Source organism: Somniosus microcephalus, chromosome 4 (genome assembly GCF_052327205.1).
Source record: "Somniosus microcephalus isolate GS21.2 chromosome 4, FLI_Smic_1.0, whole genome shotgun sequence".
In the NCBI taxonomy this organism is placed as follows: Eukaryota; Metazoa; Chordata; class Chondrichthyes; order Squaliformes; family Somniosidae; genus Somniosus; species Somniosus microcephalus.
The window spans coordinates 70076618-70090586 of record NC_140990.1 but is presented as its reverse complement, the minus strand read 5'-3'; the positions used below and the strand labels follow the sequence as shown (position 1 = coordinate 70090586).

Sequence of the window (13969 nt, the reverse complement as noted above, 5' to 3'; positions counted from 1 at the left end):
GTTGGATATATTTCTAAAAGCTAAAGGGATCAAGGGATACGGGGAGAAGGCAGGGACAGGGTACTGAGTTTGGATGATCAGCCATGATCTCATTGAATGGCGGAGTGGGCTCAAGGGGCCGAATGGCCTACTCCTGCTACTATCTTCTATGTTTCTATCTCTGACCTGCCTCCAGTGCAAGTATATCCCTCCTTAAATAAGGAGACCACAACTGTACGCAGTACTCCAGGTGTGGTACAGTTGTAGCAAGATTTCCCTACTTTTATACTCCATCACCCTTGCAATAAAGGCCAATATTCCACTTGCCTTCCTAATTACTTGCTGTACCTGCATGCTAACTTTGTGTTTCCTGTACGAGGACCCCCAGATCCCTCTGTACCGCAGCGTTCTGTAGTCTCGCTCCATTTAAATAATATTTTGCTTTTTTATTCTTCCAACCGAAGTGGATACCTCACATTTCCCCACATTATCGTCCATCTGATGTTCTTCAGACTGGTGGATGTAAACAGTGGTGTCCCCCGGGGTCAGTGTTGGGACTATTGCTCTTCTCAATATATTATTAATATGTCTTATTAATTAGCAGGTTCAAGAGTCTAGTGTCAGCATCTTTAACACCTCATTAAGAAATATAAGATGAGCAGATTCTCTGTCCTCTACCGTACCTTATATTGATCCTCTATCAGAGTAAACATGCAAGTCCCACGTGTCCACAGTAACTTACACGAGGTCAGCCCGCTGGATGAATCCTCGGGCGCCCTGAGCTTGATCTCCGGTGTGTCCAGTCCCGACTGCCCCCTTACATCAGGATCCCCTCACTTTTATACCCTGCAGTGATTCATCTCTGGCACCGGACTCTGGGTTTTGGCAGGAAGTGAGGAAAAGACAGCTGGAATTTCTCTAATCTGTGGTTTACAAGGACACATTCCATGGTTCCCAGCAGTTACTTTTCTTCAGTAATGTTCTCATTGTCCCTAAACTACCCTGCCTGCTGTTAATTGTGTTATTTCTTATAATTTCACAATTATAGGTATAAACATCACACATTATAATCTAATGTATTTTATTACTCTCTTTGGTTAATAACGGCAAACCCTGTTCTTTCCCCTGATCTGATTACAGATTCCAACCAGTCGATTCAGTGAATGGAATGTCTTATCAGTGTTGCCATGGCGACCTGTCTGCAGTGAAACGCCTGTTTGAGTTTCTAACTCAGACTAAACTTCTCTTTCCCATAATACACATTATATCAGACACTTTATGTTTGACTCTAGTGGAATCAAGGGATATGTGGATCAGGTGGGAAATTGGAGTTGAGTTTGAAGATCAGCCATGATCTCATTGAATTGTGGAGCAGGCTCGAGGGGCCGTATGGCCCAATCCTGCTCTTAATTCTTATGTTCTGAAGGTGACCACTGTGTGTTTTTATTCATTCACAGGATGTGGGCATCGCCAGCAAGGCCAGTATTTATTGCCCATCTTAATTGCCCTCGAAGGTGGTGGTGAGCCGCCTTCTGAATACAACTGAGTGACTCGCTGGGCCATTTCAGAGGGCAGTTAAGAGTGAACCACATTGCTGTGGTTCTGGAGTCACCAATAGGCCAGACCGGGTAAGGACGGCAGATTTCCTTCCCTAAAGGACATTAGTGAACCAGATGGGTTTTTACGACAATCCGATAGTTCCATGGTCACCATCACTGATACAAACTTTTCATTCCAGATTTATTTAATGTTGTACTTCGTCATTTTCTGGTGAATGAAACATCTTTAAAATCTGAGAGAGTGCGTCGTGAAACAAAGAGCCTTGTGTCCAATAAGGGGAATAAGTCACCTCGGAGTCAGAAGGTTGTGGGTTCTAGTCCCACTCCAGGGACTTGAGCACATAAAGCTAGGCTGACCCTCCAGTGCAGTGCTGAGGGAGTGCTGCACTGTCAGAGGTGCCGTCTTTCAGCGGAGACGTTAAACTGAGGCCCCGTCTGCTCTCTCAGGTGGACGTATAAGATCGCTTGGCACTATTTCGAAGAAGAGCAGGGGAGTTATCCCTAGTGTCCTGGCCAATATTTATCCCTCAACCAACATAACAAAAACAGATTATCAGGCCATTAGCACGTTGCTGTTTGAGGGAGCTTGCTGTGCGCAAATTGGCTGTTGCGTTTCCCACATTACAAAAGTGACAACATTTCAAAAGTACTTCATTGGCTGTAAAGCGCTTTGAGACATCCGGTGGTCGTGAAAGCCGCTATAGAAATGCAAGTCTTTCTTTTTTTCTTTTAAAGCCCCACAGCCTCCCCTGGCCCTGAACATTCTGAGGGGGGAGGGTGAACAGCCAGAGGTCGTGGTCCATATCGGTACCAACGACATAGGTAGAAAGAGGGTGACGTCCTGCAGGCAGATTTTAGGGCGCTCGGAAAGAGATTAAAAAGCAGGATCTCAAAGGCAGTAATCTCCGGATTACTCCCGGTGCCACTCGCTCGTGAGTATAGAAATAGGAGGATAGATCAGATGAACGTGTGGCTGGAGAGATGGTGCAGAAGGGAGGGCTTTAGATTCCTGAGGCATTGGGACTGGTTCTGGGGGAGGTGGGACCTGTACAGGCCCGAAGGTTTGCACCTCAACAGGGCCGGAACCAATATCCTCACGGGGAGGTTTGCTAGTGCTGTTGGGGAGGGTTTAAACTAATTTGGCAGGGGGATGGGCACCAGGATGAAACATTAGAAAAGGGAAATAAAGTGCTCACAGGATTGGAAGAGGCAGAGAGCACTAAAGTAAGATATAGTAAGGTATTAGGTGGGGTCAAACTAAGAGAGAATACAGGATGGTCTAAGCTGGGTTTACAGTGTATGTATGTGAACACACGAAGCGCAGTAAACAAGGTCAGTGAGCTGCAGGCATAAATAGCCACATGGGAATATGATGTGGCAATAACTGAGACCTGGCTCAAAAAAGGGCAGGATTGGGTATTAAATATTTCTGGTTATCGTGTTCAGGAAAGATAGGGAAGGAAAGATCGGAGGTGGTGTGGCAGTATTGGTCAAGGAGAATGTTACAGTGCTGGAGAGGGAGGATGTCCTGGAGGGGTCAAGGACAGAATCTATATGGCTAGAGTTAAGAAATAATAGAGGTGCCATTACACTGCTAGGTGTATTCTATAGATCACCAAATAGTGGGGAAGATGTGGAGGAGCAAATTTGCAGAGAAATTACAGAGAGGGGCAAGAACTATAGAGTAGTGATAATGGGGGACTTCAACTCTTCTTAAAAATGAATTCTCAGGTGACTGATGAGTCCAATGCGGGACCTACAGTCTATGTCACAGGTGGGGCAGACAGTGGTTGTAGGGGCGGGTGGGTGGGACGCTTGGGTTGACGTGTGCTCCTTCCGCTGTTTGCGCTTGGCTTCCGCTTGCTCCCGGCGAAGAGACTCGAGGTGTTCAGCGCCTCATCTTCTCCTCCACTTTGTAGTCTTGGGCCAGGGATTCCCAGTTGTCGGTGGGGGTGCACTTTTTCAAGGAGGCTTTGAAGGTGTCCTTGAAGCGTTTCCTCTGCCCACCTGGTGCTCTCTTGCTGTGTCGGAGCTCCAAGTAGAGCGCTTGTTTTAGGAGTCTCGTATCGGGCATGTGGACGATGTGACCTGTCCATCGGAGCTGATTGAGCATGGTCAGAGCTTCGATGCTGGGGATGTTGGCCTGAGAAAGAACACTGACGTTGGTGCGCTTATCCTGCCAATGGATTTGCAGGATCTTGCGGAGGCAGCGTTACTGGTACCTCTCCAGTGCTTTGAGGTGCCTGCTGTACATGGTCCCTGTCTCTGAGACATACAGCAGGGCGGGTATCACTGCTGCTCTGTAGACCATGAGCTTAGTGCCAGGTTTGAGGTCCTGGTCTTCAAACACTCTCTTCCTCAGGTGACCGAAGGCTGCACTGGCACACTGAAGGCGGTGTTGGACTTCGTCGTCGACGTCTGCCCTTGTTGACAGTGGGCTCCCGAGGTATGGAAAGTGGTCCACGTTGTCCAAGGCCATGTCATGGATTTTGATAATCGGGGGGCAGTACTGTGTGGTGGGGGCAGGTTGGTAGAGGACCTTTGTCTTACGGATGTTTAATGTAAGGCCCATGCTCTCGTACGCTTCGGTGAAGGCGTTAACGATGGTTTGGAGTTCGACCTCCGAGTGAGCACAGATGCAACCGTTGTCTGCATACTGTAATTTGACGACAGAGGAAGGGACGACCTTGGATCTGGACTGGAGGCGACGGAGGTTGAACAGTTTCCCGTTTGTTCTGTAAATTAGCTCCACTCCAGTGGGGACCTTACTGAGGGTGAGATGGAGCATTGCCGCAAGGAATATCGAGAAGAGCATTGGTGCGATGACACAGCCTTGCTTGACCCCGGTCCGTACATGAATTGGGTCTGTGGCTGAACCGTTGGTCAGGATCACGGCTTGCATGTCATCATGAAGCAGGCGGAGGATGGTGACAAACTTTTGAGGGCAGCCAAATTTGAGGACACTCCATAATCCCTCATGATTGACAGTGTCAAAGGCCTTTGTGAGGTCAAAGAAGGCCATGTACAGCGGTTGGTGCTGTTCCCTGTATTTCTCTTGTAATTGGCGCGTGGTGAAGTTCATGTCCATTGTGCCCCTTAGTTGGCGGAATCCACACTGCGACTCTGGGAGGAGCTCTTCGGCCACTGGGAGAAGGCGATTGAGGAGGATTCTTGCGATGATTTTCCCTGTGGCAGACAGCAGGGAAACTCCTCTGTAACTACTGCAATCGGACTTGTCACCTTTCTTGAAGATGGTCACAATTACGGCATCTCTGAGATCCCCTGGCATGCTCTCCTCCTTCCAGATAAGAAAAGTTACCACGTCCCTAATAATAGATTCTAGCATTTTCCCTTGCATTGATGATTTGGACTTACGATTTACAAACTCAATTTGCAGATGATACCAAACTAGGGGGTATAGCCAACACTGAGGAAGAATGCAACATAATACAAGAAGATATTAAAAAACTTGCAGACTGGGCAGTTAAGTGGCAAATGAACTTTAACATCGATAAATGTGAGGTGATGCACTTTGGTTGGAAAAACAGAAATATCACCGACACCTTAGAAAATAACAAACTGAATGGGATAAAAGAGCAAAGGGATCGAGGGATACAGGCGAACAAATCATTTAAAAGCAGCATCACAGGTCAGAAAAGCAATTAACAATGTTAACAAAGCAGTGGGATTTATTTCTAGGTGTATAGAATTCAAAAGTAGTGAAGTTATCAACTTGTATAGGACCTGGTCAGGCCACACTTCCCACAGGCGTACTGTGCACAGTTCTGGTCTCCATACTATAAAAAAGAGATCGAGGGACGGGAGAAAGTGCAAAAAAGATTTACAAGGATGGGACCAGGACTGAGAGATTACAGATATCAGGAAAGATTAAACACGTTGGGACTTCCTGAGAAAACGGAAGACTTAGAGGTGACCTGATAGAAGTCTTTAAAATTATGAATGGGTTGGACAGGCTAGATGTGGAAAGAATATTTCCATTTGTGGGAGAATTTAAAATTAGGGCCACAAATACAAGAGAGTTACTAATAAATCCAACAGGGAAATAAGGTGAAATGTCTTTACTCAGAGAGTGGTTAGAATGTGGAACTCGCTGCCGCAGGAAGTGGTAAATAGCTCAGATGCTTTCAAAAGGAAACGAGACGAGTCCAGGAGAGAGAAGGGAATAGAAAGATATGCTGAAAGGCTGAGATGAGGCAGACAGAATGGGAGGAGACTCGTGTGGAGGATAAACAGCAGCACCAGAGACTAGTGGGACCGAATGGCCTGTATCTGGGCTGTATATTCCATGTCATTCGATCACTAAAGTAAATGAAATTTCAACCCTGTGATTCCAGGCCCCAGACAGCTGGAGCCGTGCACGCTGGGATCCTCAGGAGCAACACTCGGATACACTCACAGCACAGGGCCACCATTACAATTATACACAGCTTCAGAAAATCAATACACTCACAGCACAGGCCCACCATTACAATTATACACAGCTTCAGAAAATCAATACACTCACAGCGCAGGCCCACCATTACAATTATACACAGCTTCAGAAAATCAATACATGCACAGCACAGGCCCACCATTACAATTATACACAGCTTCAGAAAATCAATACACTCACAGCGCAGGCCCACCATTACAATTATACACAGCTTCAGAAAATCAATACACTCACAGCGCAGGCCCACCATTACAATTATACACAGCTTCAGAAAATCAATACACTCACAGTGCAGGCCCACCATTACAATTATACACAGCTTCAGAAAATCAATACACTCACAGCGCAGGCCCACCATTACAATTATACACAGCTTCAGAAAATCAATACACTCACAGCGCAGGCCCACCATTACAATTATACACAGCTTCAGAAAATCAATGCTGAACTGAAATAGTTTATTATTCAGTACAACAAATTGAGTGGCTGATTAGCACGGGTTAGATACAGAGTAAAGCTCCCTCTACACTGTCCCATCAAACACTCCCAGGGCAGGTACAGCACGGGTTAGATACAGCAATCTACAGGGTACCTCTCCTCCCCTGAAGGTGCTGACTCTGGCTGGGTTCAGTTCTACACTCACTGGTTCCCCTCTCTCTCCTTCCCTGAAGGTGCTGACTCTGGCTGGGTTCAGTTCTACACTCTCTGGTTTCCCTCCCTCTCCTCCCCTGAAGGTGCTGACTCTGGTGGGTTCAGTTCTACACTCACTGGTTCCCCTCTCTCTCCTCCCCTGAAGGTGCTGACTCTAGCTGGGTTCAGTTCTACACTCACTGGTTCCCCTCTCTCTCCTCCCCTGAAGGTGCTGACTCTAGCTGGGTTCAGTTCTACACTCACTGGTTCCCCTCTCTCTCCTCCCCTGAAGGTGCTGACTCTAGCTGGGTTCAGTTCTACACTCACTGGTTCCCCTTTCTCTCCTCCCCTGAAGGTGCTGACTCTGGCTGGGTTCAGTTCTACACTCACTGGTTCCCCTCTCTCTCCTCCCCTGAAGGTGCTGACTCTGGCTGGGTTCAGTTCTACACTCTCTGGTTTCCCTCCCTCTCCTCCCCTGAAGGTGCTGACTCTGGTGGGTTCAGTTCTGCACTCTCTGGTTTCCCTCCCTCTCCTCCCCTGAAGGTGCTGACTCTGGCTGGGTTCAGTTGTACAATCACTGGTTCCCCTCCCTCTCCTGAATATTCACTGTTTTAGATTCGGGCCTGGGGCCGTACTTGGTGTTTGTAAAGCCTGTGTCCTCCCTGGATCCCAGGGCTCGGTGAAAGGTAATAACCAATATGGGGCAAAGGCAGTTATAAGGAGTTCGCTCACAGATCAGCCGTGATCTCACTGAATGGCGGAACAGACTCGAGGGGCTAAATGGCCTCCTCCTATTGGCAGATGCAATATAATGTTGGAAAGTGTGAGGTTATGCACTTTGGCAGAAAAAATCAAAGAGCAAATTATTATCTAAATGGAAAGAAACTGCAAAGTGCTACAGTACAAAGGGATCTGGGGGTCCTGGTGCATGAAACACAGAAGGTTAGTATGCAGGTACAGCAGGTGATCAGGAAGGCCAATGGAATCTTGGCTTTTATTGCAAGGGGGATGGAGTATAGAAGCAGGGAAGTCTTGCTTCAGTTATACAGGGTATTGGTGAGGCCACACCTGGAGTACTGCGTGCAGTTTTGGTTTCCATATTTAAGAAAGGATATACTTGCTCTCGAGGCAGTTCAGAGAAGGTTCACTCGGTTGATTCCGGAGATGAGGGGGTTGACGTATGAGGAAAGGTTGAGTAGGTTGGGACTCTACTCATTGGAGTTCAGAAGAATGAGAGGCGATCTTATCGAAACATATAAGATTGTGAGGGGGCTTGATCGGGTGGATGCGGTGAGGATGTTTCCACTGATGGGTGAGACTGGAACTAGGGGGCATAATCTTAGAATAAGGGGCTGCCCTTTCAAAACTGAGATGAGGAGAAACTTCTTCAGAGGGTAGTAAATCTATGGAATTTGCTACCCCAGAGAGCTGTGGAAGCTGCAACATTAAATAAATTTAAAACGGAGATAGACAGTTTCCTAGCTGATAAGGGAATTAGGGGTTATGGGGAGCGGGCAGGGAAGTGGACGTGAGTCAAGGTTCGGATCAGCCATGATCCTATTGAATGGCGGAGCAGGCTCGAGGGGCCGTATGGCCTACTCCTGCTCCTACTTCTTATGTTTTTATAACTGTCAGAATGATCATGGTTCTGTCCTGGATGTGATTAACAGCAGCAATAACAGCAGAATCCAACCCCTGCAGTCACTTGTGAACTCGCTGGTGTTTCAGCAGGTTGGATGACTGAGTGAATCCCTTCCCACACACGGAGCAGGTGAACGGCCTCTCCCCAGTGTGAATGCGCTGGTGTGTCAGCAGTGTGGATAATCGAGTGAATCCCTTCCCACACACGGAGCAGGTGAATGGCCTCGCCCCAGTGTGAACTCGCTGGTGTATCAGAAGCTCGGATGAACGAGTGAATCCCTTCGCACACATGGAACAGGTGAACGGCCTCTCTCCAGTGTGAACTCGCTGGTGTATCAGAAGCTCGGATGACTGAGTGAATCCCTTCCCACACTCAGAGCAGCTGAATGGCCTCTCCCCGGTGTGAACTCGCTGGTGTCTCTGAAGGTGCAATAACTGAGCGAATCCCTTCCCACACTCAGAGCAGGAGAACGGCCTCTCCCCAGTGTGAACTCGCTGGTGTGTCAGCAGGTTGGATGACCAAGTGAATCCCTTCCCACACGTGGAGCAGGTGAACGGTCTCTCCCCAGTGTGAATACGTTGATGTGTCAGCAGTTTGTTTCTGTTTTTAAAACTTTTCTCACAGTCAGAACATTTAAAAGGTCTCTTATCTGTGTGAATACCCTGGTGGTTCAGCAGGTTGGATAAAGTAGTGAATCCCTTCCCACATTCAATGCAGGTGAACGGCCTCTCCCCGGTGTGAACTCTCAGGTGTATCTGGAGGTTGGATGACTGAGTGAATCCCTTTCCACACACGGAGCAGGTGAACGGCCTCTCCCCAGTGTGAGTGCGTCGATGAGTTTCCAGCTCGGACGGGCACCTGAATCCCTTCCCACAGTCCCCACATTTCCACGGTTTCTCCATGGTGCGGGTGTCCTTGTGTCTCTCCAGTTTGGACGATCGGTTGAAGCCTCGTCCACACACAGAACACGTGTACGGTTTCTCCCCGCTGTGAACGGTGCAATGTTTTTTCAGGCTGTGTAACTGGTTAAAGCTCTTTCCACAGTCAGTGCACTGGAACACTCTCACTCGGGTGTGTGTGTTTCGGTGCTTTTCCAGTCACACTGATGTTTGAAATCTTTTCCCACGGACAGAACAGACAAACATTTCTCCTTCCATATTCAAAGGCTGAGGATATTCAGGTCCTGATAAAGCAAGTGACTCAGTCAGATCTTGATGTGATGTCTGGTTTGAGCTTCCTGCCTGCAAATCCTCCCATTCTACTATCCTGTAAAAGGAGTTTATTTAGAATTATATAGAATATATAGCACAGGCCATTCGGCCCAACTAGTCTGTGCTGTGTGTTCATACACCACACAAGTGTCCTCCCACTCCATCTACCTCATCTCAGCCTTTCAGCATATGTTTCTATTCCGTTCTCTCATGTACTCATCTCGTTTCCTTTGAAAGCATCAAAGCTATTTGCCTCAACCACTTCCTGTATTAGCGTTCCCACCACCAAACACATCTTCCCCTCATCTCCCCTTTCAGCATTCCAAAGGGACCGCTCACACTGCATCACCCTGGTCCACTCCTCTATCACCCACAACACCCCTTCTCCTTTGCCCGGCACCTTCCCGTGCAAGTGCAGGAGATGCAACACCTGCCCTTTTACCTCCTCCCTTCCCACTGTCCAGGGCCCCAAACACCCCTTCCAGGTGAAACAGCGATATACTTGTACTTCTTGCAATTTAATATACTGTATTCGCTACTCACGATGCGGTCTCCCCTACATTGGAGAGACCAATCGCAGATTGGGTGACCGCTTTGTGGAACACCTCCGTTCAGTCTGTAAGGGTGACCCTGAGCTTCCGGTCGCCTGTCACTTTAATTCTTCGCTCCACTCCCACTCTGACCTCTCCATCCTCGGCCTCTTACACTGTTCCAATGAAGCTCAACGTAAGCTCGAGGAACAGCACCTCATCTTTCGATTAGACACTTTATAGCCTTCTGGACTCAACATCGAGTTCAACAATTTCAGGCCATAACCTCTGCCCCAATCATGTTTTTTCTCTCTCTCACATGGCAGCTGTTGATGATTCTGCCATTGCCATTTACACTTCATCTAGAGTCTTCTTTAGTTTCTTAACTTGTCCCATTACCATCTCCTTTTGCCTTGCACCATCATCCCTTTTGTCTCTTCATCTCTCCTGCCTTCCATCCTATCACAGACCCTCCCTTTTGTTCTTTCCTCCCCTCCTCCCTCTTCCTGCCTCTACACTTGCTAAAAAACCTGTTACATCTCCAACTTTTTCCAGTTCTGACGAAGGGTCATCGACCTGAAACGTTAATTCTGCTTCTCTCTCTACAGATGCTGCCTCACCTGCTGAGTATTTCCAGCATTTTCTGTTTTTATTCCTGTATTAGCGAGTTCCACATTCTAACCACTCTCTGAGTAAAGACATTTCTCCTCATTTCCCTGTTGGATTTATTGGTAACTATCTTGTATTTATGGCCCCCAGTTTTGGTTTCTCTCCACATCTATCCTGTCCAAGCTATTTATAATTTTAAAGACCTCCATCAGGTCTCCTCTAAGTCTTAAATAACAACAGAAAAAGCTGGAAAAACTCAGCAGGTCAGGCAACATCCGTGGAGAGAAATTAGAGTCGACGTTTCGGGTCGAAACCCTTTTTCAAAACTGGAAAGGAAATAAAATAGATCGAAGGCAAGGGCTGCGATAGAACAAAAGAAGTAAAAGAGAAATTAAAAGGTAGTCAAAACCAGACAAGATGGTCATATGCCAATGGAGACAAAAGACGTCTGAGATTAGGTGTGAAGTGTACTGGCAGGCTAAGAGACAGCTGCCAGGTGGGAGAGAGAAAAAAAAGGAAAGGTGTGGCGGGGGGGGGGGGGGGGGGGGGAAAGGATAACCCAAAACAAAGGGGTGGAAAAAATTATAAGTAAAAATGTAACAGGGGCCGAGGTTATGATCTGAAATTGTTGAACTCGATATTGAGTCCGGAAGGCTGCAGAGTGCCTAATCGGAAGATGAGGTGCTGTTCCTCGAGTTTACGTTGAGCTTCCGTGGAACAATGCTAGAGGCCAAGGACGGTGTGGTCCGAGTGGGAATGGAGCGGTGAATTGAAATGACAGACGACCGGAAGCTCGGGGTCACCCTTACGGACTGAACGGAGGTGTTCCGCAAAGCGGTCGCCCAATCTGCGTTTGGTCTCCCCAATGTAGAGGAGACCACATCGTGAGCAGCGAATATAGTAAACTTTTTTTCTTCCTTTCCGATGTCAAGGATCGCAAGCTTCATCAACTCTTGGACACCAACACCCCTCCGGAACTTTCTTCCCCTTCACTTTCCTCTGACCCCCCTTCTCCCAATCTCACCCCCTGCCGCGTTTTCGCTATCCCCCCTGACCTTCCCCTCTCTGACCCCGAACGATCAGTCCTCAGCAAAGGCCTGAGCTTCATCCCCTTACACCCCCACCTCAATGAATTTCGAGCTCGGCACGATGTTGAGCTCTTTCTCCGCCGCCTTCGTCTCCGTGCCCACTTCTTTGGCCAGGAATCTTCCCCCCGCACGACTGACCCTTTCACCCGCTTGCAGAATTCCCGTTCTACCTGGACCCCTCCCCCTGGCCTCTTACCCTCTCTAGATCTTTTCATCGCTAACTGCCGCCATGACATCGGCCGTCTCCATTTCTCTGCTCCCCTCACTCGCTCCAACCTCCCTCCCTCTGAACTTGCAGCACTCCATTCTCTTAGATCCAACCCTGACATTGTCATTAAACCCGCTGACAAGGGTGGTGCTGTTGTTGTTTGGCGAACTGACCTTTACCTAGCGGAAGCTGAGCGCCAACTCTCCGACACCTCCTCCTACCTCCACCTGGACCGTGACCCCACTACCGAACATCAAACCACCGTTTCCAAGGCTGTCACTGACCTCATCTCCTCTGGAGATCTTCCCCCCCGCTGCCACAACCTCATAGTTCCCCAACCTCGCACAGCCCGCTTCTACCTCCTTCCCAAGATCCACAAACAGGACTGCCCTGGTAGACCCATCGTTTCAGCCTGTTCTTGCCCCACGGAACTTATCTCTTCCTATCTCAGCTCTATCTTTTCTCCCCTTGTCCAGTCTCTTCCCACCTACATCCGCGACTCTTCGGACGTCCTCCGCCACTTTAACAGTTTGCAGTTTCCTGGCCCCAACCGCTTCCTTTTCACCATGGACGTACAATCCCTCTACACCTCCATCCCCCACCCGGATGGCCTGAGGGCACTCCGCTTCTTCCTTGAACAGAGGCCCGACCGGTCCCCATCCACCACGACCCTCCTCCGCCTGGCTGAACTTGTTCTCACATTGAACAACTTCTCCTTTAACTCCACTCATTTCCTCCAAATCAAAGGTGTTGCCATGGGTACCCACATGGGTCCTAGCTATGCCTGCCTTTTCGTAGGATATGTAGAACAATCTTTGTTCCAGTCATACTCAGATCCCCTCCCTCACCTTTTTTTCCGATACATTGATGACTGTATCGGTGCCGTTTCCTGCTCTCGCCCCGAACTAGACAATTTCATTCACTTTGCCTCCAATTTCCATCCTTCCCTCACCTTCACATGGTCCATCTCTGACTCCTCCCTTCCTTTCCTCGACTTCTCCGTCTCCATCTCTGGGGATAGGTTGTTGACCAACATTCACTACAAGCCCACTGACTCCCACAGCTACCTGGACTCCACTTCCTCCCACCCCGCCTCTTGTAAGGACTCTATTCCATTCTCCCAGTTTCTCTGACTCCGCCGTATCTGCTCCGACGATGCCACCTTCCACACCAATGCTTCCGACATGTCTTCCTTTTTCCGCAACCGAGGATTCCCCTCTACCGTGGTTGACTCGGCCCTCGACCGTGTCCGTTCTAGCTCCCGCACTTCTGCCCTCACTCCTGCCCCTCCCTCCCGGAACCACGATAGGGTTCCCCTTGTCCTAACCTTTCACCCCACCAGCCTCCACATTCAACGGATCATCCTCCGCCATTTCCGCTACCTCCAAAGTGATCCCACCACCAAACGCATCTTCCCCTCCCCTCCCCTTTCAGCATTCCGTAGGGACCGCTCCCTCTGAGACACCCTAGTCCACTCCTCTATCACCCCCAACAGCCCTTCCCCTTCACCTGGCACCTTCCCGTGCAAGTGCAGGAGATGTAACACCTGCCCCTATACCTCCCCCCTTCCCACTGTCCAGGGCCCCAAACACCCCTTCCAGGTGAAACAGCGATTTACTTGTACTTCTTGCAATCTAGTATACTGTATTCGCTGCTCACGATGCGGTCTCCTCTACATTGGGGAGACCAAACGCAGATTGGGTGACCGTTTTGCGGAACACCTCCGTTCAGTCCGTAAGGGTGACCCCGAGCTTCCGGTCGCCTGTCATTTTAATTCACCGCTCCATTCCCACTCGGACCTCACCGTCCTTGGCCTCTTGCATTGTTCCACGGAAGCTCAGCGTAAACTCGAGGAACAGCAACTCATCTTCCGATTAGGCACTTTACAGCCTTCCGGACTCAATATCGAGTTCAACAATTTCAGATCATAACCTCGGCCCCTATTACTTTTTCACTGATTTTTTTCCACCCCTTTGTTTTGGATCTTCCTTTCCCCCCTCCCCACCTTTCCTTTTGTTTCTCTCTCCCACACGGCAGCTGTCTCTTATCCTGCCAGTACA

The 13969-nt window shown here is 48.8% G+C and overlaps 1 protein-coding gene across 1 annotated transcript; it reads right to left on the bottom strand.

Annotated features, from left to right (window-relative positions):
- Window positions 1–6778: 6778 nt before the first annotated feature.
- Window positions 6779–9287, bottom strand: LOC147119166 (uncharacterized). Its single transcript, XM_085984874.1, has one exon. The coding sequence runs from the start codon at window positions 9163–9165 to the stop codon at window positions 8323–8325; it is 843 nt and encodes a 280-aa protein (XP_085841000.1). The 5' UTR covers window positions 9166–9287; the 3' UTR covers window positions 6779–8322.
- Between the last annotated feature and the right edge of the window lie 4682 nt (window positions 9288–13969).

Excerpts from the sequence above, each read along its gene's own strand:
- LOC147119166 (XM_085984874.1), bottom strand. The coding sequence starts at position 9,165 with ATGGAGAAACCGTGGAAATGTGGGGACTGTGGGAAGGGATTCAGGTGC.